At 49.9% G+C, this 27608-nt stretch overlaps 1 protein-coding gene across 15 annotated transcripts; it reads right to left on the bottom strand.

The window, feature by feature from the left end:
• Positions 1–151: 151 nt before the first annotated feature.
• LOC108029478 (ryanodine receptor) lies at positions 152–27116 on the bottom strand. Of its 15 annotated transcripts, none has more exons than XM_044091902.2 (27): positions 26949–27116; positions 23241–23444; positions 22939–22950; positions 22255–22332; positions 21804–22192; positions 21223–21747; positions 21044–21168; positions 19562–20984; positions 18902–19505; positions 18662–18761; positions 16876–17080; positions 16052–16808; positions 14839–15998; positions 14413–14607; positions 14230–14345; positions 10797–13069; positions 9429–9908; positions 8824–8961; positions 8383–8669; positions 6226–8323; positions 5393–5502; positions 4841–5186; positions 4284–4584; positions 3898–4008; positions 3423–3842; positions 3162–3363; positions 152–3104 (listed from the first exon to the last, which is right to left on the bottom strand). In XM_044091902.2, exons 1-27 carry the CDS (start codon positions 27000–27002, stop codon positions 425–427), a joined length of 15393 nt encoding a protein of 5130 aa, XP_043947837.1. In that variant the 5' UTR covers positions 27003–27116; the 3' UTR covers positions 152–424. The 15 variants fall into 15 exon arrangements, with proteins under 15 accessions (XP_043947837.1, XP_016957227.1, XP_016957226.1 ...); XM_017101738.3 differs by lacking the exon at positions 5393–5502 and adding an exon at positions 5786–5898 and having other exon boundaries at positions 14413–14565; XM_017101737.3 differs by lacking the exons at positions 5393–5502; positions 18662–18761 and adding exons at positions 5786–5898; positions 18294–18393 and having other exon boundaries at positions 14413–14565.
• Between the last annotated feature and the right edge of the window lie 492 nt (positions 27117–27608).

Genomic DNA, 27608 nt, shown 5'->3' with positions numbered 1-27608 from the left:
TCTCTCTCTCTTTTTGTAAATAATTATACCTGCTATGGTCCTTTTGACTGGTTGCAATATCAAATAATTTACAACTTACTAAACTCATTCGATCTTAATCAGATAGCGTATCCAAACGGGAATTAATAAAATGTCAACGCCACAAACAATGTTCGTTTAAAATGAATAGATTTATTTTTAAATGAGTTAAGAACATTTCTTGTTATACGTGCTAGAATCGTCATCAATATTTTGGAAAAAGGTCGTCCTCCTACGTACATAAAAACGATATTGTAGGATATTGCTTAAAATACATTGCTAAAGTTGACTAGGTAAAAATTGCAGATGTTTTCAAAGTACCGATACAAAAGTGGATCCCGAGGGTATTGGACCTTCCAGTGCCAGTGTGATTGTGCCCAGAAAGCATACGGGTGAGGATCGGTTCTTAGCCGCCGCCACCTCCGCCGGATAGCTCATCCTCGTACTGCTTGCGGAAACAGTCTCCCACGGGGAAGAAGTCCCAACTGCGCTGCTGGTACATGTTCCACACGTACGTCTCCTGGCCGGTGTACTCGGTGTCCGGCTTGTTAATCAAATGCATCAGGAAGAACATGTAGTTGGCCAGATTGTGCTCCTTCTGAACGTGCGTGTCGAAGCCGTGCGGGACTATGTCGAAGAAGTCCTTTCCCATCCCGCAGATGAAGCAGTTGGACTCCATGTTGTCCTTCACCGACTCCAGCTGGTCACGAAGCTCACCAAAGGCGTCGATGATCAAACCCTGGATGATGGCCAGCAGGATAATGATCACGAAGAAGAAGAAAGTTATGTCGAAGATAATGCGGTAGACCTCGTAGTCATCTCCGTCCGGATCCCCGATCTCGTCGCCAATGCCACCGCCCGCTCTTACACCCTTGTACAGGTGGAACACGAAGCAGGTGAGCATGTCGTGGCACTTCTTGTCCACCTCCTCGTCCTCCTCCTGGATGTAGAACTTCCTGAAAAAGTTGAACGCGATCACCGTATAAATATACACGATGATGGTCAGCAACATCACAGTCAGCACCAGTTGCTTTCCGTTGTGGGTGACGGACTGCAGGATGGTGCGGAGGGTCTTGAATCCCACGGCGACATCAAGCAAATGCGCGGCAAAGAAGAAGTTATTAAAATTGCCCATCACCGAGAAGCTAAAGTACCACAAGGAGTAGAGGAAGGCGTTGTCCGTGAAAGTGACGCCCGCCTTCCACACTTGATAGCGCCAGTCGATGTTCATGATGTACTTGAAGATGCCCGTTTCCTCGCTCTCCTGCGCCGCGAAGGTGCTCTTCTCCATTCCCAGCAGGTTGGAGATGGAGTCAAAGTCGTAGGTCTCGCTGTACTTTTGACGTACCTTCTTCTTTACGAACTTGTCCCAGTAGTTGACGGGGAAACTCTTGGCCGAGATCACCAGCTTGTCCCAGTGCGACTTGAAGTCGTCATCCTCTGGCTGCTCCGCAATGAACAATCCCTCGAACTCCAGCCGGCGGGCGATCTCCTTCTCCCGCTTGAAGATGGCCAGTGGCACCTTGAGATGGTAGTAGGCAATCAGCATGGCAAGGGAGACGAGTGAGTGCAGACATGCAGCAATGCGCAGCACGTGCTCCATGTAGAAGAAGTCTTCATCCACGTGCACCAGTTCCGGTATTTCGTCCTCCATTTCGCCATCGCCCGATCCCCCGTCCCCTGATCCGCCAAAGCCAGAGCCCGTAATGTCCGCACCTGCTCCCGAGCCGGAGCCCAGGATGAGTTCTTCCTCGCCAGAGCTGTCCGATTCTTCGGTGAACGAAGTGACTTTGTAGAAGAGCAGCATAAAGTTGATGCTGAAGGCCAGCACCAGGGCCACGTACTTAAGGTTATAGAAGTTCCTGGCCAGGAAGCTGACGGCGCGATGGGTGTACTGCGAGAAGTCAATCTGGTGGACGGCGGGCGTCTCCTGGGGCGCGGACGATGACTTTTTGGCCTCCGCCTCGATGGAGGCCATGGCAGCCTCCTGTGCTTTTTGCGCCTCCTGCCGCTCCTGAGCCGCCTTCTTTGCCGCCTCTCCGCCTAGAAGATCCACAATGGAGATAGGCTCCTGGTGGGGTTCACCCTCCACCAGTTCTCCGCTGGCGGCAGCTCCATCCTCGGGACTAGATTCTCCACCTTCCTCCATCGAAGAATTGGCCGGGGACTCGTGCACCACCACTTTGTACGTGCCGTTCTCCTCCTTGTTGATGTCCAGGCCAAAGGCTTGCACCGTGCCTGGAGGCTCTTCGAGTGGCAGTGGTGGTAGTGCTCTTCCAAACGTCTCCTCTTCCACCACCGGTTCCTCCTCCTGCTCCGGGGCAGGTCCTCGCATCAGGTTCAGCAGGATGCCGAATATGTAACGCACCACGCAGAAGTGCGCGTATCCAGTGTAATAGAAAATGTAAAAGATGATCTTGAAGAAGCCGACAATCAGTTCCGGGATGGATTTGGTCTGCATCACGCCGATCTGGTGCTTGATGTTTGCCGGGCTCAGCATGTGCACTCCAAACTTGAGTCCTTCCTTGACAGCGGTGATGGTGCGTCGGATGGGGTCTCGAGCAGCTCGCTCCTCTTCCTCCTCGCTCATGTAGGAACTGTAGGCGGTATCCCGCTTCACGTTGCCACCACCGTCATCGGTGGCCATCAGCCCCGAGGCATGGGTCATCTCAAAGATGGCATCCTCGCAAAAGTTGACAAAGGCCTCCAGTTTCTCTTTGTCACCACCCTCGGTTACGATGGAATAGAAGAAGGCACGTTTGGACTCGCGGATCTGTGGCTTCTCCCACTGCTCGATATTCGAGTCCTTGATTTCGAAGTACACCCGCTCGATGCGCTTGGAGCTGCCCAGGATCTCGATGCGGCCCAGGAAGGGCTCGAAGTAGTTAAGCACCGATCCGGCGGTCTCCAGGAAGCGCGCCAGTCGCGGTTCGTTTGGCATGTGTTCGCTGAGGTTGGTCAGCAGCACAGCCAGGTTGAAACCGATCTCCTTTGATGGTTCGTGGAAGTGCTCCACGAAGGCCCGGTAGTCGATCTTGCCCTCGTGGTTGCGCTCGCAGCAGGCCAAAAGGAAATCCATTTCTTCCCTGTAAAATTCTGCGTTAAAAACTTCCTGTGAGAGGTTACCACCTGGCGCCACTTACGGTGTGTAGTTTTTGGACTGCTCCATCTTCTCCCTAAAGTCTTTGGGCGTCACCCAGCCCTCGTTCTTCATGTCCACCTCGTGGAAACTGGGCGACTCGATGAGATCGGCCAGTTTCAGGAACATGTCGAAGTACTTGAGGATCAGCTCCACATTGCTGGCGGACTCCACCAGCGTGTCCACCATCTGCTTGCCAATAGTGCCTGGTAAATGTTCGTCGAAAAGCGTTATATATCTAAAGTTACAAGGCAGCTCCTCCTACCGTTAACAACGTTTCCTTCCAACATGGACAGCATCATCGTGATCATGTCCTTCTGCAGATTCAGCAGCTCCTTGAGCAGGTCCACCTGGCTGGAGTGTTTGGATAGCTTGTCCTGCATGTGCGAGAACAGGAAGAGGAAGCCACCAACTGCATCCCACAGTCTAGAGTGGGCCAAGGCCTGCTGATTAAGGGTGCAGGGGCCCTGGATGACCTCGGTGAGGGTGTTGAACACTTGGCTGGCCACTTCGATGGCCTTGAAGAAGTTGGCCTTGCCGGCGGGATCGATGATCTCCTTGCTGGAATAGTGCCAGTAAAAGTCCATGATGGACTCTTGAAGACGCAGCAAGTAGTCCACTGTGCAGATGACCACGTTAACGGTGGTGGTGTTGCCGGCCTGGGTCCTCAAATAGTTTTGCCATTCTGTAAGGGACTCGATTAAGGATTAGGTTGACGCAACATTGTACGGTGGACTCACCCAAATTGTGGCCCTCACAAGTCAGCTGGATGAACCGGAACAGAGCACATGTGAACTCCGCATCGTGCATGTTCTTCTCGCCCGCGGCGCCCTCGGAACCTACACCAAGACCTGCACCCGCACTCGGAATATACTCTTTGTTCGTGTGGCAAATTTGGGTGGATTGGTACAACGATAGCGGGAATCACGTACACGGGATTGGTGGGTTGTGGTTGGTGGTTGGCGGTATAGGCATGCGAGGCATGGTGGTGATGGGTGATTGGGAAATCAGTCGGAAGGAAGTAGACACAAATCAATAGAGTAATCGAACTTAGAAGAGTGCGAACCAAAGTTAACTGGAAGCTGCAGGAGATCGGCTGGCGGGATCAAGGGGCGAATGGACTTACCCTCTGCTTTTGTGTTGCGCTCGAAGGCGTCTAGGTCCAGTACACTACAGGAGTTCATCAGTCCGGCAATCGAGGTGAAGAACCCGACGTCCTTCTTTTCCTTCAAGTGGTTCAGCATGCCCATTTGGATGTCGATGTTGCCTCCGCGCAGAATGGCGATGCCGAGATTGAGTGTCGTCATTACCATCTCCGAAGGTATACCTTTGGAGGCGGAAATGTGCAACAGCACCATTTCGGCAACGCCACGATTGGAGAGACGTGCCTGATGGAAGAGTAGCTTCTGCTTCTCCATCTCTTGTTCCTGTAGATGTGTTAGGAAATGGTTTTAGCCAGGATATTGATGTATGAGAGGTTATAAATATAAAGGGGTTAAAAGCTGGGTTCAGGAATTTCTTTATAGAGATCCCTGCAAGGGTTCGAAACAAAGTGATTTATTATTAGTCTCAGCTGAGTGAATAGTTACCATTAACTGCCTCATCCGACACTGAGTCAGACATGTCGTGGTTTTGGGGTATTAGCTGTGGTTAGTGGGTCTAAGCTAGTTGGGATCAACTTACATGGATGCTGGTGCCTTCGCCCTCTTCGCCTCCCTCCCCGCCCTCCTCGTCGCCGCCCTCCTCTTCCTCCTTGCCCGTGGACTTGGCCGCGATCTGGGCATAGGACATGTAGAGCAGATCCTCCTGAAGGGCACCGCTGCGCTCCGTCATGGCGCCACGGCAGAAAGTGGTCACCAGTTGGGTGAGAGGGTCCGGCTTGTTGTCAGTCTCCTCACCCTCCTTCTTAGACTTCTCGGAATCCTCGAACGTCTGGGTCAGGTCCTCAACCATCACCTCCTGTCCCACGTTCTCTTCCTGCAGCCATTGCTCGTAGTAGGAGCGGGCAAAGATATTGCAGGCCCGATGTCTGGATAGGATGGGGTTTACCAATTAGTAAAGCAAAACAAAGACCTTCCTTGACATTTAAAACAAACAGATAAGCATGCCTTTGGTTAATCAAATTAGAGAGCAACTCAAGAGAGAAATAAGATCTGATGCTGATGCTCGGTGGGGTAATTAAAGAAACTTAGGAGGCGATGAACCAATCGATGCGACTACGAGTACGAGTACCACCTGCTCATGCGATAAAGATGCTTGGCGCGTAGGCTCGAAATGACTGCCTGGCGACGCGCCACCGATATCTTTGAACTCCAGCGTTTGGATCTGTTCTTGGAGCTGGCTGCCTAGGGGATTCGGAATCGGATTTGCAAGTGGCAAGTGGCAAGTTGCAAGCAAGCGTGCGGCAAGTCCATAAAAATATACAATAATACAAATGGCGTTTAGAACACGGCGCTCACATTAGTGCATTAGCTGTTAGTGGGGATTCAGGATCGGATTAGACTGATGCCATTGGAGATGAGAAGATGGGTATTAGGACAGATAAAGAACTCATAGAACGCTAGTGCGGTTAGTTAGATCCCACAGAGCTAATCAATCGGCAATCGGCCATATGCAATCGGTAATAACCTGGGTAGAGAATGTAGCGATGTCTGCCGGAAGCATGCGATTACGGCACGCTTCCTTTGGATCGACACAACGCTCCTGTAGACATTCTTGCTCTGCTGTTGTGGATGGTCGATCTGTAAATGTTTCGTTCACGGGACAGTCAGCATTTCAGTCAACAATTGTCGGGGTGGATGGAGAGTTGGCGATGTGAGTGCAGGTCGATGTTGGTGTTGATCATGTTGTTGATGGTTCGAGAGGAAAAGAAAGATCGAGTGATTAACAGATTAAAGTTGAAAGATTAGAGTTGCACTGGTAGCACAGAGAGGCTAGAACAGTTTCAGTAGAGATGAGTTACGCGAACTGATGGCATCGGAGTTGTGCATTTAGAAAATTTTAAAATTTGACAGATCTATATAGAGATTGGGATACACTCGCCTATACGAATTCGAGCCGGCACTTACCATGTGCAGGCCAAACAGAACCTTGGCCATGGCCACGATGCGGTCCACTGTCTCCTGGGTCTTGTCCTTGCCCTTCTCGTTGGCATTCACATTAGCCTTCTCCAGCGCCTGCTCGTCCACTGGCTCCTCGGTCTTGCCTAGCTTCGAGTAGAGGTAGTGCTGCCAGGACATCTCGTCGGAGGGGTCCAGTTTGTCGGGCAGGGTCAACTGGTTGCGGGCAAACTCGATCACGTCGTACTCGGGCATCTTCTTCAGATACCGATCCTTGCAGTGCTGGACCAGCTCCTGCTCCCTGCCCGCGAACAGGTTCAATCCCACGGGCAGGAGACGCTTGAGGCAGGCCACCATCAAACTGGCCTGAACCTCCTTGTCCTTGTCGCGTTTTTTGTCCCTGTTCTTCTTCTTCTTCTTAACCTTGCCACCCACGGCGGGAGCACCTTCCGAGATTGCCGACCTCCTAGTGGCCGTTGGCATAATCAGGGCCATGTTATCTATCTCATTGGCGGAGATGAAGTTCTGCTCCTCCTTAAGGAAGTACTGGCTCTTTGACCAGATGTTGAAGATCTCCGCCACATGGTTGTACAGCTCCTCAGCTTCCGGGATGTTGTCCTTCAGCCAGTGGTTGCGCTGCAGATCCACATACTTGATGAGCAGCGGATAGAACGAGTATATGTCCCGCACCAAAAGGTTCCAGTCCTCCTGCAGCTGCGTTTCCACCTGCGAGGTGTCGTCCGTAGCCGACTTGATGAATCCCCGCATGCTATCCTCCTTGTGCAGCATGTTCTCCGTGCGCTTCTTCACACGCTCGGCCAGCGGTAGGAATGGATCCTTGAGCAGCTCCTCCGACGTGTTGATAATGATCTGCTGAGTGTACGCAGCAATGCGGGTCATCCACGGAGCATTGTCGTTGCCGATATTCTTTTTGATCATTTTGAGCACATTGCGCAGCAGCGGATTCATGTGATCGGCGGTAACCATGGTAACGTGGTTGCCGCTGGTAGGACTCACGTTATCCGGACCCTGGGACCACCAAAATGGCAGATAGGCGCACAGCAGCGGCAGAATCACATCGATGATGTGCGGCGCATCGTTGTAGGTCTTGTCCGACTCCACAAACTGGTCCACTTCAGCAAGAATGGTCTCCAGGTTCGGCATACAGCTCTCCATTTTGACCATGATGTCCTGCGCCTCCAGTGAGTGATCCGCAATGCGGTTGAGCAGCGAGTACTGGTTGTGTTTGTTGAGGTGGGGCTCCAAAAAGGCCACCGGGAAACAGGAACTGTAGGCGCCCAGGCAGGATCCCAACGCAGGTCTGTGCCTCTCAATCTCCGTCTTGAGATACTTTCTATCGTGCGTCAGGGTGGCATCGGTACCAAGGTGATACAAGGCGGCCAAGATCTTGTAAGAGGCGACCTGGATTTCGTCGAGCAGCAAATCACTGCCATAGTCGCAGGCCGCCAGGTGATCAAACATGGCCGTTAGGACGGGCAGAACCACCTGATTGACATAGCCCAACGACGTTGAGGTCTTCAGGTGAGTTCCTCTGAGGTGGCTGTACTTGCCATCCTGCAGGTTGAGGATCGTGTTGCCCAAATCATCACATGTCTGGTTAAAGAAGGTCAGCATGGATGTGCGAATGAACTCGGGACAGTTCTTGGTCAGGGTGCGGGCATCAATGCCCTTCACCAGCACCTGTAGGCAACGCACCGTAATGCGGACATCCGGTCCGAAGGCACTCAGTCGGTTGCGCAGCAGGGCGGCCAGCTTGCAGAAGATCGAAGCCACCATTTCCTTTTCCTTCAGTGAGGCCGCTCCAATGTTGTTTGTGGCCGTGGCAATGGCAATGAAGTAGTTGCGATGCGTTGAGAAGTACTTCTCCATCAATGGCAGCACCACCTTGGAAAAGAACTTAATGTCCCGCGTGGCGGTCTTGAAGGACGAGCGGCGACTGAACGTGGTCGACGGCTTTAGCAGCTTCATGTTGATGGTGGCTCGGTCCAGGTACTGAATGAGCTTCTCCAACAGGGAGTACGAGAAGCGAAGCTCAACGGCCGCCTGGGTGGCGCCTCCTTCCTCCACAGCTCCTCCCTTGGATGGCCTATAATAAGGAGGTACATTGTGCAATCAGGACCTCATTAGTCTTACTTTAGTACTCACTTGTGCAGCTTGTAACCCTGGTACTGCATGTACTTGAGGAACTCCTGCGACCGCTCGCGATCCTTCTTCTTCTCCTTGTCGGTCAGCAGGTCGTAGGGCACCAGTTGTGGGTGGATGACCCCACCGCAGCTGTTTAGCTCCTCGTTCTTCTTCTTGGCCCAGATGTCGTGGGAGTTCTCCGCCAGGCGCTCGGCCATGTTCTGCATCTCCCTGCTCAGGGTCAGGTTGCTCATGTCCACCGGGTGCGGATTGTAGTTGAACGGGCTGCCTTCGTTCTGGAATTCGTGCTATCGGTATTAAGGGGCGGCAGGGGTCGTGGGCGTGTACGAGGGCGTGGCATAAAGACAGAAAGGCCAATTCGAAAACGGATATACAATTTGGAAAGTGGGTTAGAGGGCTCTCATATCGAGGATTAGTCAGAGGCTCTTGGGTGATACATACAATCTGGGGTTTCGATTGACGACGGGTTGATCCACGATGGTTTAGTGGCACCTCCACCTCAGAGTGCTCCACGGTCCATCCGATGGCCAGCAGGCCCTTCAGGCACTCCCGCACTGGATCCCGGTAGCGCTCGCGTTCCTGGCAATGAGATTTAGTTGATAAATTGGTTTGCCATCAGAACAGTTTCAGTTGTTCAGTGTTACGTGTCGATCGAACGACTTCGTGTTAGTTGATCAATGAATTTTTAAATATTAGTTAAAAAATTAGCACACAAAATGATAATGCAAAGAAATAAATGTAGTGCCACAGAAATTGATAAAAACATTAAAACTAGCAAAACCGTCGAGTATAATAAATATACAATAAATTGTATGTTAAAATTATTTTATAGAGCAGATTTCATAAACCGAAATCAAAAGTTAGACCTCTGTGACACTAAATCGGCCTGAAAAGCTGTTATCCAAACAAAACTGTAAGATAACTATGATAAAATAAATTCAATAAAAATATTATTAGTTAAAGCTATAAATTAAAAAAAGAAAAAACCGTTAATGACAAATGGATTTGTTTAGCATACTTTTTCGGATGACCGGATGAATACGTACATATTCACTGAGCATGTTGTAGGGCTTCAATCGCGGGTGCTTGCGATCGTTGTCGGATCTGATTTCCCCGTAGGTCCAGCTGCCTTCCAAACGACGACTGGCCCACGCATCGTGGTAGTGCTCGCTGAACTTCTGCACCAGAGAGTTCAGGTCATTATCCAGTTGCACGTTGTTGGTGTCGATGGGATTGGGCATGTACTGCGGCTGGTCGGGGGCGCCCATCTGGCGGCCGTAGTAATCCTCGTCCGTGTTCTTCGACAGACTGTAGTCCGGGGGCAGGGCGCACCCGATGGCGATCAGGCAGGGCAGTGCTTTACCGAACAGTTCCGGGTCATAGTCCATATTGCTGAGCGAGTCAAAAATGTTCGAGAACAGCAGCATCGTCAGGCGCTTCTCCTCATCCGATGAGGCTCCATAGGAGCCCTGGCCTTGAGTTGAGCCATAATATTTGGCGCAGCGATCGAAGTGCAGGGTGAGAAGCTATGGGGGTTAAGAATCACGTTGTTAGTTTGGCTAGAAGGGTTGTATTTGCTTGTGGATGTGTGCTTTTCAAAATGAAGATTCATATACTAATTGTTATCGACATCTTAATTATGTGTTAATTTGTAAATATTTTTCTATGAAACAAAGCTTTGTTAAGTATGTCATTTAATGCACAAATTAACAACTTGTTAAATTAACAACTTATTTTCACTATAAAAATTATGTTAAGAACTATTAGGTCAGGTTTAAATCCAATTTAAAATATAAATAAATTACTGTGCAATACATTAGTGCATTATTCCATTTAATAAAGCACTTAATTAATTAAAAATTACCCGATTTGATAAATACTTGCATTATGTAAATGAAATTAAATGACTAAAAGAGCCAAACTCTTACACCAAGGCGATCAGTAAATTTCATCAATAGTTATAATTAAAACTCAAATTAATGTAAATACTCAGATGTAAACTAAAATTAATAATTATTATAATAAACAATTGGTTATTGTTTTATGAATGTCAAACAATACATTTAATAAAAAAAAAACAATTAAAACAAGAAAAACTTTGTTAAAATTACTTTTTTTCGTATTCTTTGTACATCATTAGTGACTTATAAAGTGACATATACAAACAAAAACAAAAAGGCCTTTAAAAAATAACGGTGCATTACGTTTAATTAGTTTGTATTAAGTTCTTAAGATCTCAAGCTTTGAAGATCGTAATGGTAAGTCTTAACTCCCTATGTGTCATACGGTCAGATGTACATGGCTAGATCGACATGTTTTGTGATCGGCTTAAAGATTGTATAAGTACGAATACAATACACCCTTGCATTGTGTATACAAAAAGAAATAGAATGGAACTCATTATTAATGCTCACCCGGAGGGCCACGGTGGTGTACTCGGACAGCTTGGACACATCCACAGTCAACTTGCGCAGCAGCTTGAGCAGCATGGCAGGTTGCATTTGGGATGTGAGGGCCACCAGGAAGTCGGAGACGGCCTCGCGCTGCCCCTTGGTCAGCATACGGTTCTTGGACAGCCGGTAGACCGTGTGCAGAGTGGCGTCCAAGAGGCTCGCGTAGTTCTCGGCCTCGTTGTAGAACTTGGAGTGCTTGATGAGCAGGGGTAGGATGGAGTTGCCGATGTAGCGGTTCATGGCCAGCGCCATGTCGCTCTCGGATCCGTCGCTCTTGTCCAGAATGGTGGCGGTGCGCAGATCGGGCAGGAAGGCGTCCTCCAGCAGGCGGTAGAAAAGGTCCTGGGCCTCGATGCCGTAGACGCGCTCCAGGAAGAGCACGATGCTCTGCTTGTTGTTGGGCAGCAGGCCCGACGGCATGTCCGACTTGGGCTTCTCCTCGCCGGGCGCCGTCTGCGAGAGGGTGAACTTCAGGCTGAGCACCCCCTGCAAATCCTCCAGTGGCACCAGAGATCTCAGAATAGCTCTAGCCCTCAGGGACTCGTTCTTGCCCTGCTCGATGACCGAGGCGTCCGGGGCACAGCGGCCCAGCAGGTCCACCAGGGTGCAGTAAAAGTTCAGGATGGCGGCACCGGTGTCGATGTAGTCCTCGTCCTCCTCACCCTCCGGCAACGGGTGCGTAAAGTTCAGCCCGGCAATGGTGCCCTCGGCCTCGTCCTGCATCTTGCAGCGGTCCGAGATGCGCTCCGACATGCGATTGGCCTCGACGATGGCGCGGAACAGACCTTCTCCTTCTCCTCTTAGAGCCGGTCCCAAGCATTCCGGACGACGGATAAGAAGTCGAATGACAAGGTTCGCATTCTCCTCTACGCTCTCGCCGTTGACCCAAACGCAATAGCGCAGGAAGTCCAGGTAGCGCTCCCCCTCCACGGGATCCCAACCCAGATCCGGGTATCCCTTCTCCACAAGCTCCGAGTTGCTCTGTAGGCCGCACCGCGACAGGTAGACGGCGATCTTCTCCAAATAGTGTTCCCTCAGGGCCAGAGCCAATTCTGTGTTCTCCATCAGACTCGAGTATGCCACATCGAGGGGCGTGGATCCTCGCAGGCTGGGCCGTGCCAGAAGGATGTTGGCGTTGTCCAGCAGGAAGTCGAAGTGGTCGAACATGGCTTTCTGGTTTTGCCGGCCAGTGCGGCAGAAGTAGCACAGGAATCGGCAGCAGGCCACCACCATCTCGTGAGAGGTATCCTTTTCCTTGGATGGAGCTCCTTCGGCGCCCTCCGTTTGGGTGGGCGCATCGCTCTGGGCCTGCGCCCGCCGTCCCAGGGTATTCATCATCACTGCCATCACGTTCTCGTGGACGCGCAGTATGCGTATGAGGTCCGGATGCTGAAAGAAGGTGGCGTTGTTCACCAGCTTCCACAGGCGCTTGCGCATCAGCTCTTCCTCCTCCTGACTCATCTGGACGGGCAGCAGGGCGCGTATCTGACTGAGGCCCACCCACATCTCTGCCACGTCCTCGCGGGCCCGGGTGTTGATCACATAGGTCTTTTCCAGGGCGCGGACCAGTTCGCCCACCGTGTCGTATTGGCGAAGCAACAGGCTGAACATCTCGCGCACTAACTTGGGATTCTCGATCTGTGACTCCTCGGCCCAGCTTACGATCGTCTTGATCAGGACCTTGCGGAACACCTCCTCGGGCGTCTTTTTCTCCGGCTCCTCCACCTCCTTGGGCCCCTCCTCTAGCTCCTTGACGGTGTTGATGAAGTTGTAGATCTTCGTGATGGGTCCCGTCTTGATCTCCTCGATCGCTGCGCCCTCGACGCCATCCGGCTCCTGGAGAGCGTTGAGCGATACCTTCTGCATGAGGGAGTCGTGGAAGTCGCCTAGGCGTCCGCGCAACTCAAGGCCACAGGTGCAGTTGTCCTGGTCATCGGCCTCGAGGTTCTTGAAGCAGAGAATCTGGTTCATCTGCTCCCGCGGCGGACAGCGGAACTCTTTAGTCTTTTTGGCCGCAACAGCACTGGGCAAATCGGACTGCTTGATCTCGATATAACGTCGCAACTGATCGGTCTGCAAATCGCCCACGAAATCGTGCGAAAAGGCGATGATGCTCTCCACTCGATGGCGCAGCTGGGTGTCGTACAGGTGATGCAGCAGGTAGCACATCTGCAGCTTGGCGCCCTCGGCCATCTTCATGGTCAGCAAGCCCTTGCGGTGCTCATCCTTGCCCTCTGTTGCAAAGGTTTTTGGATTATATGGGTTTCGTTTTTATAGAATAGGCGTAGAGTACAGTCAACCAAATGATCTACATTAATATAATTCTTAAAACAGGTACGTTAATGTAAAATGAAATTTAAATTAAGTTTTTATTGAAAAAAGTAAGCAGACTAAACCAATGTAAAGTGATAGCATTTTTTACTTTCCTAAATCGATATTTAATTTACAGCTATCAAAGTTTTTATACCCGTTACTCGTAGAGTAAAAGGGTATACTATATTCGTCGGAAAGTATTTAACAGGAAGAATAAAGCGTTTCCCCCATAAAGTATATATATTCTTGATCAGGAACAGAAGCCGAGTCGATCTAGCCATGTCCGTTTGTCCGTCCGTCCGTATGAACGCTGTAATCTCGGAAACTATAAGAGATAACAGTCGATTCCTGGGCTTCCTACGCAGTGAAAGTTGTTTCAGCGCCACAATCCGCGAAAATCTATAGCGCCTACAGTTTTTATGATAGAAAAAAACCGAAAAAACCAACCGCCCAAAACTGCGGTGGCCACAATTATCACGCTGGAAAATATTTTTTTGGTAAAACGTATTTGTCTCAAAAAAAGTTGCCACGCCCACTTTAACGCCCACAAATATCCTAGACATTTTTTTGTAAACTGAATTTGTCTCATTAAATCCTTTCGATTGGCCTAAAAATATGTCTGCCACGCCCAATCTAACGCTCCCAAACGGCTAAAACGCTTAAAACTGTCTGCCGCCCATAACATATAGCAAAATAGGCGGTAGGTGGCGCTTTACAATATTTCTTTGCTGCTTATATATCTCCATTTCTGTTTTGCTCCCTCAAGCTGAGTAACGGGTATCTGATAGTCGAGGCACTCGACTATAGCGTTCTTCCATGTTTTTACTTTTATTCTTAGTACTATCTCAAATATTTTCGGTCTTGGATTCAAATTACATTATATTTTGAGTTTGTAAGGCATTACTTTTTCGTATATTTTTTTCGCAAATACATAATCGCCGTTACAAATAATAATTCATTCAAGGTAAAACAATTCCAAAACACATCAGAGAACAAGTTGTTTTTCACTTAAGTTCAAATAAGTAATTAAGTTGACTATACTCTATCGACCGACTTGAACCTAAGTTCATCTATTACTCACCCCTCTCGAAAGCCGGATCCCAGGTCTCCGGGTCGATCATGACCAACAGCCGCTGCACATCCTCGTCGGTCAGGACGCCGACCAAGAGCAGGCGGTCTGTGAGCTTTATCAAAGGGCTACAAGGGTGTGGGGCTATCACTATAAGACTATCTATGGACCTGGCAGCGGGCGATGGATACTCACAGGAAGAGGTTCTCGTTGGTCCAGCCGATGGGATCGCGGTTGTGGACCTGATTGATTTCGACGGCATCCTTCAGCGCCTCCATTACAAACTGCCTGACTACTTCTAGGGGGAACTTCGGGGAGTACAATTGGTCGATGTCGGGGATCGGTTCGCTGGAAACACTTGGCATACTAGATGTTGCAATCACAGGGGGTCTGGACGGGTGTAGTTGTAGTTGTTGTGTCGGTGCAGGAGGTTCGTGGATCGATGGATCAGGTGTTGTGTTGGATCAGATGCAGGACCGGGAGATTCGAAACAGAATGAGGTGTGAACAAACGAATAATCGAACGGATAATCAGAATGCGAATGTCCCCAGCCCGCGCAGTGATTGGGAAAACCTGTGGATTGTGGGTAGAGCGAAAAGCCAGCCAATGGGGTCAACTCACGTGATCTCCGTCATCCGCAGCTGCGGGCGCACCGACTCGGTGACCAGGGAGCGCAGAGAGTGCTGCATCTCCTCGTCGGAGTACAGCTCCTTCAGCTCGGCGCCCAGCGGTGTAATGTACTCGTTCTTGCACACCTCCATTGTGGTGGCGTGCGATTCCAGATGCAGGGCGATAAGCAGGTCGTAGAAGCCCTGGCGCAGGGGTCCACTCATGTACTCCGACCGGATGGCGTAGAGCAGCTGCTTCTGGTCCACATGCTGACAGAGGGCATGGGCAGCCCTATAATTGGACTGGTAACAGAGAGCTGCGTAAAGCGTCAGACTGTGGGCATGGAAGGACAACAGCTTGTCCATCTCGATGAGCTCCAGGATATCGATGCAGCGATCCTCCTCAGGGATGTGCAGGGCCAGCATGGACACTGGATCCTCGCACAGCATGGACCAACCCCTCACATCGGACAGTTTCAGGGCATGCACCTGGAGCGAGGTGTTCGGAACCCTGGCCCACTGATGCGGACGCAAGCACTGGACCTTCAAGCGCGGCGGTGATTGAGGATTAATGTGCTTGTCACTGGTGGGCAGAACCGCCGCAGAGAGGGGCAGAGTGGTGGGAGTGCGGCCCAGCTCGATCTGCAGGATCTCCTTGCTGGTGGCCTCCACGAAAATGGCCGGGAATAGCTTGGTGTCCGGCTCCATCATCCAGCGGTGCGAGGTGTCCTTGCCCTCGCAAGTGAAGCGGATGATGCCGGTGGCCGTGTCCACGAAGCAGCCAACGAACATGCCCTGGGAGGCTCCCTTGCCGGAGGCATCTTGGGTCACCTCGTTGAAGAGCTCGTCAGCCCGCACCACGTAGCAACTCTGGCGGTCGATCCGCTCGATGGCCATCTCGTAGTCGTCCTCAATGTATACTGATCCACGGCGCACCTTGTTCTTGTTGAACTCGCGGCTGTGCAGGTGATACTGTGTGGTAACCCAACCGACATAGACGTGGGTGGGATCCTGTCCGGGGAAGATTCTCACTCCGTAGAAGTACTCGTTGATCAGCTTGAGGCACTCGGCGTCGAACATCTCGTCGCCGGAAGTTTCCACCGGTTGTTGACCCAGATTGGAGGAACTCAACTGCTTGGGTCCCTGGGCCACGGGGCTGGGCGGGATTTCGGCCTGGATAGAATGAGGGTAGGATAAAGATTTTCATGACTAAGAAGAAGACCTACATTATTCAGCCGCAGTGTGGGAGCTCGCGTGGTCATCTGCTGGTTTACCACGTTTCTCCCATGGGCCACCGTGTTGCGGCGTTCCAGGGAAGTGTCCAGGGTGCGGGCACCCATCTTCTCGCGACTCTGGTCACGCGACTTCTTCGAGAAGAACTTAAAGGGACTGCGGCCGCGCTTTTTCTTGTCGTCCAGCTCCTCGCCTAGTCCGTTCATGTCCAGCACGGAACTGGATCGCTGCATTTCGTCCAGGGCGGCGGACATGTCCGTCTCGAAGGTGATGTTGCGAGTGAGGGACCCCTTCCGCGGCGGGCGATGTGGCCCCCGCATCATGTGATCCGCCTCGGCATCAGCGTGCTCATCGAAGTTCCGGGTCAGACCCTTGATGTCGTTCATGTTGAAGCCGCCCTTGAGCATGTGGTCCATGTGGGCGGCCTGGGTTTGCACTTGCATCTGGGCAGCGGCCTCCGCCTCGCGCATCAGCCGGTACTGACGGTTCTTGATCTCGTCCCAGCGTCGTGCCTTCTCCTGCTCGCTGATGAACTCACCCATGCAGGTGACGGGCAGGGACAGCCGCAGGAACTCCCAGTTGGCCTTCTCCATCGTCTCAAAGGTGTTGTGCGAGATCTTCAGGTGCGGCGGGGTGTCGGCGCCGCCGGGGATTCGAGTGACGTCGATGCGGCAGTCGGGCATCTCCTCGGTGTTCTCGAATATGGGCTGGTCCTTGGTGTACCAGTGGGTCACCGGACGTCGCATGTTCCTGCAGGGCAGCAAGGTAATTAAGTGGAGGAATTTAATAAAATTATCTCACTATATATTGTACTCACACGCAGAATGGCTCGTAGCCCTCTTGCAGGCCACAGGTGGTAAAGAACTTGAGCGAGTCCACGTCCTGGCCGTAGATAAGGCGCGCCTTCTGTCCCACTCCCAGGGTGCAGGCGGGCACGAAGCCCACCCCCTCGGCGGTGACGTCGGCAAAGGTCGTCTCCCCGCCCAGGGCGTCCATCAGGAGTTCTCCGTTCAGCGAGAAGCCTGCAGAACGATTGATTACAGTTAATGGGGTCGGGGCTCGGGGCTGACTTGACGGTTGCTAATAATGAGTATATTGAAACCAAGAACCAAGCAGCTCTCAATGAATTCCGAACGAGCCTGGGCCTTACGACCGTATCCGTATCCGATTTGTTTCGTTCGTCCGGAATCCATTAGGCAATTGAAATTCCTCTAGGAAATGCGTGCGTATTAATTGGCATTTGAGTTCGCCTTGCAGCTTACTTGCATTATATTGTTATTATGTCTGGACTATAGTAGTGTTTAACTGATTGGGTTTCGTTTTAGTTGGCAAAGCTAGGATTATAAAGTCAAGCAAGCTATTAAGTACTTTGTGTTAGCTCTCATGCTAAGTATTGTACAATTGGGTTTAATTGATATTGGATAAGTACGTGTCGTTAGTAATTACAGGCAGTTACGAGAGAGTAAAAAGCTTGGGGATGAGCTGATGTGTCACCTGCTCCTCAGGCACCCGGGTCGCTAATCAGGCGCCACGCTCCTTGTTAGGCGTTCAGGGTGTTCGTGTTCAAAGTAACAAGAGTTGGAAATTAGAGCTTGGGAGTTGGATAATGTCGGTCGAAAGTGAGAGTCTACTAGAAGCTGGCATTGATGGACTTATGCTTTGGTCGGACGATTCTATGTGTGGGCTCGGTTCGACGTCCGTCGGGTCTAGAATGGCTGAACTTCTTTCGATTGCGGAGTTATCAGGCCGGATTTCACAGTTCAAGTTCCAGCATGGAATCGACGAAAATACGCTTTGATATTTCTCAGGCTACACTAAAAATTTTCTTATATTTTGAATGGCTTCTATAATATTTAAAAGATAGCTCAGTATCGAGGATAGAGTGTATGGAGTGGCCTTGCTGATGAATAATAAAATGGATTTAGCCTGTATAGTTTCCAAATTGTAAATTGCTTTTATATTAACAAAGAAACGATTTATCAAATCCAAAACCATTAGAAAGTGAACTGTGAGCGGGTCTGCATTTATTACTGGGGGTTTGCTTTTGCAGGGTATCTTTAAATAGGTAAATGCGTGGGTACCACATGGCCTTCGCATCGCCGGACCTGCGGCACTCGGTTCTCCGGTGGCTCTGGTTCACATTTAGTATATATCAAAAGCACGGAGTTGTTGACATTCTTTGAGGGGGGTGCTTTTGGGAATTCACATTACAACAAGAAGGCGAGCAATTCTTACTAATTGTGTGGTCGGCCAGGTCTAGAAAGACGCCGACTATGTCCCCGGGTCCGCACTGTTTACCGAAGGATTCACTGACGCCACCGTAGACTTTCTCTTCCTAAAAAGTTGAATTGCAAGTGACAAGATTTAGTCGCGTTTCGATCGATCAGTATCAGAATCAGTATCGCCCTATACGAATGTTCTGTGACTCTTTACTCTGTTGGTTGCTTGTTAATGATCGTATATGAAAGAGTGTCGCTAAATTAACAAATCAAAAGAGAACGAAATCTTTGATTAAGTTTAAAAGTTGAGTTAAACAAAATGCGTTCGATCAAAATAAATAAAATCAACGTTGATGCACGCGGCTAGGGCGTCTAGGTCCTTACTGATCGTTAGCTCCTTGACATCGATGAAACAACCAATGACATCGCCAGCCTCATACCGCACTCCGAAGTGCTCAATGGATCCGGCGTGCATTTTGGTCACCTATAATCACGGGGTTGTGGGTTTGTTTGAGTCGGTCTTGCATTAGGGCGTCACCAAAGTCCCTCTTCCCTCGTCCCTCCCTAGCCCCTACCTCGAATGGATGGCCCTCGGCGTGGACCCCTTGCCCTGCGTATACTCACATTGTGTCCGTCGAAGGCCCAGCTTGTGTCCTCGCTGCCCAGCATCGCTCCCGGATAGCAATCGGCCCGTGCCCAACCCACTCGCATGGGTCCGGCAGTGAGGACCTCAAACTCGAAGTACCACTTGCCCGAGGTCACGGCGTAATTCCGCTCCACCCTGTAGGTCCGGAATCCGGCGAACTTCAGGCGTTGTGCCTCGGCCAGAAGTGCCTCGGTTCCTTCGCCCGTCGGTGGATCCAACACGTATCCATAAACCAGAAGGGTTCGCACCGTCTCCGAGGCCGTGTCCCTATTCGCTTTCTTGATGGCCTCGTCCACTTTGGCGTAGGGCACCAAGTGTGGGCTGCGGTGGTTTTCGCTGTCCTCGTTTAGGCCATAGGTCCAACCCTGCTGGATACGCTCCCGTGCCCACAGGTTGTGCGTGTTCTCGGCCAACTGGTCCACCAGCTCCTCCAACTTGGGGCTGAGTGTCACGGCGCTCAGGTCGAGAGGCGCCGGCTTGTACCCATTGCCCTGCATAAAGATCTCGTTGGGCAGCCGCACTGGGCGGATGCGGGCTGGTGGTTTGTCCATGGTAATGTAGTAGCCCAGCGAAATGATTGTCCTACGGAATGAAGATGGTGAGTAAAATATTCTTTACTTAATAATTGTCCAACTTACTTCAGCGTTTGTACAGCCAGTTGATTGTCGTATCGCTTCTCCGCCGCAGGCAACTTCTCGAAATGGGTAAGGCAGGGATGGATGCGGTGGTAGTCATCGCGGTGCTCGCCCCATGACCAGCCCGCCTCGATCTTGTTTAGAGCCCACATCTCGTGGATATTCTCCGCCAGCTTCTCCTTGATTTGGTCCACAGAACTCGGCAGTGAGACTCCCGTTGTGTCAACGGGCTTTGGAACAAAGGCATTGTCGTCCTCGATAAGCCATGGTCCGGCCAAAACGTTCTTGCTGAGATTACCGAAGTAAAAGCAGGGATCCAAGCTGAGGATCTGCTGTGGCATAAGGCACTGCACCAGGGCAGAGAAGCCCATGGGCGGAGCAAACTTCAGACGACCATGATCTCCCCCGAAAAGGAAGCGACAGCTCAGTTTCGAGGAGCAGCTCATCACGGGGAAAAACATTCCGTCCAGGTTAAAGTCCCGGAAGCTACCCCGCACCTTTACTCCGTTAAAGGTGAACGTTATGATGGGCACTGAGAGATCGATGGCCACTCCGATGACATCGCCCTTTCGGATGAAGGGCTCCTCGGGCAGCGCATCCATGACTGCGGTCTTGCGACCTCCGGTCCATAAGTAGGCTCCGTCGAATCCGAAGGAGTACAGGTCATCGCCCACTCCATTGCCACCCCACTTCTTGCCGCCACCCGGATACGGTACGTAGCCCGAGGTGTTGGCCCAGCCGATGCGGAGGTGGGGCATCATGTGCGTCGTCTGTTCGATGTGGTCCATGGTCACCTCGAAGTACCACTTTTGGTACATGGAGGACCCGTCTACGCGGCCCACGAAGATGTTAGGTCGGATGCTGGCCACATGGTCCACCAGGAGCGTCTGCAGCAGCAGATTCTTGCCTGGCAGCAGGAAGTCGCAGATGTTGTTCTGCGAGGAGCGCACCGCCACCCCGTTACCCACGCACAGGGAACAGAGAACGTCTAGGACTTTCGGGTCCCGGCCGTGTTTCTCCAGCAGCGAAATGATCACTTTGATGTGCTCATCCCGCATCATGTTCAGGGCCTCGGGCGAGTCGATGAGCACGCAGTGGAGTACGTCCAACATTCCGGAACCCTCGCTGGAGGCCTGGGATCCCAGACGTGAGAACAGCCAGTTGAGGCGGTTACTGTTCGCGAACTGGGCGCAGTTCGTGTGGTTGCCCTTAATGATGGCAGCCAGCAGTTGGTACAGATAGGTGGAGATGAGGTCCCAGCTCTGGCCTGTCTCGTCGCCGGCCAAGAAGCTGGCGAGGAAGCCCTGCGAGGTGATTATGTTGATCTTGTCAATGGCCTCCAGTATCAGGTTGAGCACGCCCTCCTCCTGGAATAGATCCTGTCGGTTGCGCAAGGCACGGAAGCGGTTCTGTTTCTCCTCGTGTTCTGGGGAATAGAAAAGGATGTTACTGGTTCTGATGAGCATATGTTCTATGCAGCCTCACCCATATCATCTTCCGGTTGCGAGAAGTAGTTGATCAAGTCCTCCAGGCACATGACCATCTCGTTGAGGTTGACCTTTTGGAAAAAAATGGAGTGTCGGCGATTGGACTGTAGGGTTTCCAAGGCCCTAGGACACAAATCGGATTAGAGAGTATCGCGGAATACATGCTGGGACACCTACGTGATAAATTGGGTGAAGAGGCTGCTGCACTTGCGGATGACACGCGCCGTCTTGGACTCCTCCTCCTGGGAGCGCGAAAAGTCGAGGCAATCGTCCATCTTGCCCTCCTCGTGCAGGATGGCCTGCTTCTCCTCCACCTTGCCCACGCCCTTCTTCTTCGTCTCGTAGCTCTTGTAGCTGAGCCACAAGCTCGTCTCGCAGTGCTGGACGATGACGGTAGTGTCGCCGTACTTGATGATCGGAGAGCCGATCACTTCCAAGTCCTTGTCCTCCAGCACCTTCTTCTCGTCGTCCTTTTCCTGCCGCAGGCAGAAAGTCGTCGTGGCAATCGAAGCTTCCTCCTTCTTCACCAGAATCAGTTCGTTGCTGTCGTTGACGCCCAAGTAGCGTCCGGTGGTAATGTGCCGGATGCGCATGGGATGGTACCAGTTGATGAAGCCTCCAGTCCACTTGGTGCGTGCGAGTTCCAGGCGCCACAGGGATCTTGCCTGGGCCATGACCACGCCGCCCTCGTAAATAACAATACTGCAAGGGGGTTGAGATTGGTAATTAGTCATGGAAAGGTTAGACTTCTCACTCACTTTTGTCCCGCCTCACGACCCCAGGTGCTGGGTATGGTCAAGCACTCGTCGCCCCCGTGGAAGAAGCGCAGTACGTCGCCGCCAAATACGTAGCCCACGTACTTCATCCTAGAAATGCCCGTGCCGTAGGGCTGCACGGACCAGTGGGTCACATGGAAGCTGGCGTTCACAATCGACTGCTCGTTCTCCTTGGTTGTGTGCAAATACCTCTCGGTGGCCACCGACACCAGGATCAGGTCGTCTCCGACGCGCACCTTCTCGCCCTCGGAACGCTGCTTACTCGCCGGATGAACTGTCCACCAACAAGCCTCCCCCTGGCTGTGCTCCTGCAGACCCACATCGAAGGACAGCTTGTCGTTCGATGAGGAGGTCGACAGACAGGCCAAGTACTGAAATAAACAAGGTTTGTAGGATTAGATCTGGTTAATCAACTTAGAGACCAAACACTCACCATATCACTGTTGTGATGTCGGAGCAAAATGGCATTGCCATATAGCAATGTCCTATGTCCCGATCCGGTGCCTTTGCCCTAGGAATTGTCGGGAAGCTATTAGAAACTGTTAGCTTTGTCTGCAGACAGCTAGCTAGGGGTTGGTGAGACTACAATCTACTAACTACTGCATAACAGAGGGAAAAGTTACGTATTTACGGAGTTAGGATGGAAAATGTTTGTGGTTGCTGATGGTTAGATCAAGAGCACAGCCAAACAGAGAAGAATCTTGGGAAATTTAAAGGGAAATGGTAAAATTTCTAAATTTCATTATTCTTCGGAAAACAAAGTAACAATGTATGTGGAAATGAAACACTTTATGCGGTTTTCATTTCTTCTCTGTACAGGCAAGAGTTACGTAAGCCTTGTCCCCGTGTACTCGATTTTATTCACTGCCGAGTTAGGAGCTTTATCAAACCCGCATTGGGCCTGGTTTGGTACCATTCGAATCCCTGTTTGGGCACATTACTGGGCTAAAAGCTCTGTTTTAGGGAGTTACCCTGCGGTCATGTGATAAAGAAAGCAATAGCAGAGCGAGAAAGAACGAGCGCTACTTTACACAGACAGAGTGAGACAGACAGAGAGTAAAGAAAGAGAAGAGAAGCGCGATACGAGTAAAGAAGAAGAATTGAACGTTATACTTACAAGTCGACTGTCCTGTTTGTGGGTATTTAGAATAATTTTGAAAAATAACGAAAAATTTATAGGTTACAAATGTGTAGAAAAGAAGAGAAACGGGAAGAGCAGAGAATAGAGAGCATGCAGAGACGTAAGTAACCGAGGATATGAAATAACCATCGGAATGCTCATGGGACACCGAAGCGACATGGATCACAAAAAAAAGGGGCGGGACAGATTACTAAACGGTATGAATGCTCGGGATTCCCTTGATTCGAAATGAGAGAGACATATATCCGTGCTGGCCGGACTCGAATGGCTATACTTACAGTCTCGGATCCGGCCGCAGTCACCAACTCCTGCAGCGCCCGCACCGACAGCGCCTGCTCAATGACGAACACACACTGCGACAGGTCCGGCGGTACGTTCTTGTCGGCGATGTTCTCGAGGAAACAGTGCCGGTTACCAAATCCTTCGGCGGCCAAGCAGACACGCTCCCCTGTCGCCGTGCAGGAGAGCGTGACCATGTCCTCCTACAATGGCACCAGGGATAGTATTGATTAGTTGGCTCGAGAAGGCTGTTTTTATTAACTAATCTTTTAGATATATTACTAGTTCTTTTGAAATTTGTAAAATTAATCCTGAACCTTGTTATTGTGGATATACAAAAAAAAAAACGTGTCCCCAAACTTTTGGAAGTAAGATCCAAGTATTGTTAAAGCTACGAAAGAAACAGTGAGTAAGCGTCGGGGATGTATACAAGCGGCCGCAAAACTTTGACGTGCGATTTATCGGTTTTCAATTTTTACAATTTTACTAAAAATATGTTCGAAAAATCTATTTTTTAAGCTTCTAAAGCAGGCGTGCTCTTAAATATGCCGTTTCAATAGAAGATTTATTATCTTTCTATTATACCTTGCAAGCATTTCAAATGGATTTTAATACATTTTTGGCTTTGTTTTTAAGAAGAGCGAACGCTTTAGTCAACGGCCGTGACTATCCGTTACTCAGCTTAGGGGAGTGCGAGAGAGAAAAGCGACTGTTTTCAGCATTTCACGATGTCAGGATCGACTCGGCTAGTGATCCTTATAAACAATATTCTAATCAATACACCTTTTCACTCTACAAGTAAACGGAATAACAGATAAAAGGGTTTTTAAGAACTATTAGACTAATAATTATTTCAATCGTTGACCAAATATATTAGATTTGTCGGAAAGGATGTAACAGGATGTAAAAAAGATGTTGTTTCCCAAACTACATACCAAAAACGTTTAGTTATTTAAATAATATAAGTAAAGTTTACAAAACTAACTAAGCTACCAAAAATTTAAATCGGACAACAGGACAAACATCATATGTAGCAAATCAGCTGTTTTCACTTAATCGCCACGAAGCCGCTTGGGGCGCTATAGGTAAGTTTGCGCTATAGGCCAGATGGTGCTGTCGGCTAGGTGTGTTAGTGAAAACCAGATTTGCAGAAAGCTTACCACCCTTTCTCACTTCCTTTAGCTGAGTAACGAGTGCCTAATAATCAAGGGCAACGACTATAGAGTTTTCTCTTGTTTAGACCCGTACTCGAAGAGTAAAAAGGTAAAAAGGTAAGGTAAAATTCGTCGGAAGGTATGTAACAGGTAGAACGACTCGGGTCCGACCCCATAATGTTAAAACTTGACTAATACTACTAGGCCAGACGATCTAGCCATGTGCGTCTCGAAAACTATAAAAGCTAGAAATTGGAAAAATGGGGATTTGGCATGAAGATTCATGAGTTTCCTGAGCAGCTAGTTTTTTTTTCGCAGGATGCCACGCCAACTCTAAAAACCATAACACTAAAACTAGTCCAGCGGTCAAATTTTTAAATATTCTGACACTAAAACGGACGATTCTTTTAAACCAAACCAAATGTGATCCATATTTTGCAGAGTCAATTAAGATTGCACACCACATGCAGCAAATCAGTGGTTGTCACTAAGCCGCTAGAGGCACCGATGGTTGATGCTATAGGCTTGGTGGCGATAGATGGGGCAAGGATGCCCTAGTTTTAATAAATTAAATGTATGGCCTTTAAAGTGAGAAGATTATTTGAAAATTCCTAGAGATCGAGATCTGGAAAATAAATAACAGCCAATAAATCTATTAGTGGCTTTAAGTTCTTGGTATCGCTAGTTTTGTAATACAAGTTGAAGTTAGAGCTGTTAGTTAATAGATCGTATGGGAAAAACGATCTACATTCAGAGAATACGAAACAGCCCACTGATCGTTTACCTGATTTCTTCTTGTGCAACGAGTACTAGCAGTGAGTTAAGGAATCGGAGAAGAGTTTGGGCAACAATTAAGTCGTTAAGAGGCCCAAAGTTGTGCTGCAATTTTAATGAGACTTGGCAACAATTCCGACCGGCAAGCCACCGCAATACCAATTGGCATTTGCCGACACATTCGACTCCCCAGTCCCATCTGCATCCTTGTGGCCCGGCAGCATCAAGCAGGGCGATGCACACGCAAATTGAGGGAATTGTTACAAGGCACTAAATGTGCAAATGAATGGCCGGTGGGTGGTGGGTAGGGCGTGGCGTGTGGTGGCTGGCTGTCCACACCACTTCCCCTGCGTCTTTCCCCCACCCCACGGCCAGCACGATGTGATTTTGGGCCGGTGATGTTGTGTGTAGTCCAAGTTAAATGAACGGTAATGGATTTCGAATCGAGCAATTTGCATAATTTAAATGCGAATGAAGTGCCGAGTCCTGACGCAGCAGCATCATTGTCTCTGGACCCATCTATTTAAAATTTAAGCCCGACCGCATGCCGGTTTTTGGCATTCGAAAACTGCTCAATGACTCGATTTGCATTTGACTTCATTTCGATAAATGCTTTTGCAAACTTGCACTTTTCGGTTCGCCCGCTTGTCAACTGTAAAGTTTCCACTGGTTTTTCAGGAGTGGGGGCAAATAAGCGTAATTTGACATCACTTCAAGGGCGGCAAAGGGACTTCCCCGGGGACCTGGGTTCCTGTGTCTCTGCCGGGTCTTCCATATTTATTGAATTTCTGCTGCGGTGAGTGGGAAAAGGGCCTGCGGGCTCGCAAAGTGATACAGGGAGTCACGGATGCCCGTGTGGGTGCGATGGGTAAACTCAACTTTTGCCCTCGAGCGTATTTATTTATTGCGGCAAGGTGTCGTTGCTGCTGACCTCGCTGACCCCCAGTGTGGGCGGGGCCCTTGGGCCTGGAGGTGTGGCACAGGGCGTGAGGAAAAGGAAGCAACACTATTTACTTATACCCCATAATGGCTGTCATTTGGCGCACCAGCTGTGGGCATTGATATATGGCGGCATTTGTCAGCTGACGATGTGTTCATCGTGGAATCCCGCCTTCCAACCCCATCCAAGCCAGCCGGCTATGTAAAGTGGAATCAGACGAAAAGCCAAGCCCCTGGTGGCCGTGATTGAATTTGTGACTCGAGCTTCGTATTTATTGTATGCCATAAACAAAAGTTAGGGGCGCCTATAAATATGCATTACATGTACAGGGGAAACGGGGCAGGACATCTTTTATGGATTGTCGGATATTTTATGACACCAATTGTGAAAAATCCCCCATGGATTTTATTGAGTGGACGTAATTGAATTTAGATGATCTGGCGTTGTCAGTGGACGCAGGGCACACTCATATTTTGCTTCTATAGTTCAATCTCAAAAGGTATCGTACAAAGTTAAAGTATTATAAAATAACATGAAATAACAACTGTGACAAAAATGTTGTCATCACTACAAAATATTCTGTTGGCTTGTGATAAGATCCTATGTATATTCCCACAAGGAATGTATGCCATTGTCTTCAAAAATGTCCCTAATAGTAGTTCAATATTTAAAAGAGAGTTCTTACAGTTCTTACTCCAGATATTACAGATACAGTTATACGAAAAGAATAAAATAAGGTATGGTTTCAGACTTTTTATCCAAAGCCTTTTCAACGTTTCTGACCATGACCATCAGGGTATTATTCCAAGGGTGAGACTTACGATATCGGTTGTACTCACCGTTCTCAGGAATGAAACATCATCCTGCTCGGAGCCTCCCTCCGCCTCAGCCATTTCGTTTGGTTAGCGCAACGACCGCAGCGCCTCCAAGTCGGAATTTATGTCGCAGCCGCGCTTGGATTTCAATTGTTCTGGGATTTCCCTCGGTCACGCGAATCGGTTTATTTCCTTCGAAAGATTGGGAAAGTGTTTTCGGTTAGCACTGGCTTGTTTACACTGGTCGCGGGTGGGAATGACGCTCGGCGAGGGTTTCCTAATGGGCGGACAGAAGTCGAGTGGCACGGACTTGTTGTTTATATTTTGGGAATCCCCCTTCCGCTCGCCCTAACCAACACAAGCACAGGCACCCACACGCGGACCAACGGAGAGTAGGAGAGGCGCCTCTCGCTCGGCCCTCTGTTTTGCTCTCGCTGTGCGAACAGCTGATTCACTCGGCTCTGCGGCTGTTTTCGCCTTGCTTTGCTCTCCGCGTTTTGTGTGCCACTTGCCAAATTCGCCGCGACTTTTCGCTGCTTTTACCCTTGTAATTATTCATGAATTTACGTAGATATGTGGCATGTGTATAGATTTGTTACTACCGGGCAAAGGGCCAAGAAAATCAAACAAATTTTCGAACTATAAGAGTTCTCGTTAAAGGGTTCAATAATGTTACATGGGCAT

This window comes from Drosophila biarmipes, chromosome 2R, assembly GCF_025231255.1.
Source record: "Drosophila biarmipes strain raj3 chromosome 2R, RU_DBia_V1.1, whole genome shotgun sequence".
NCBI classification, from domain to species: Eukaryota; Metazoa; Arthropoda; class Insecta; order Diptera; family Drosophilidae; genus Drosophila; species Drosophila biarmipes.
Note: the sequence above shows the minus strand (reverse complement) of the source record. Positions and strands in the feature narration are given on the sequence as shown.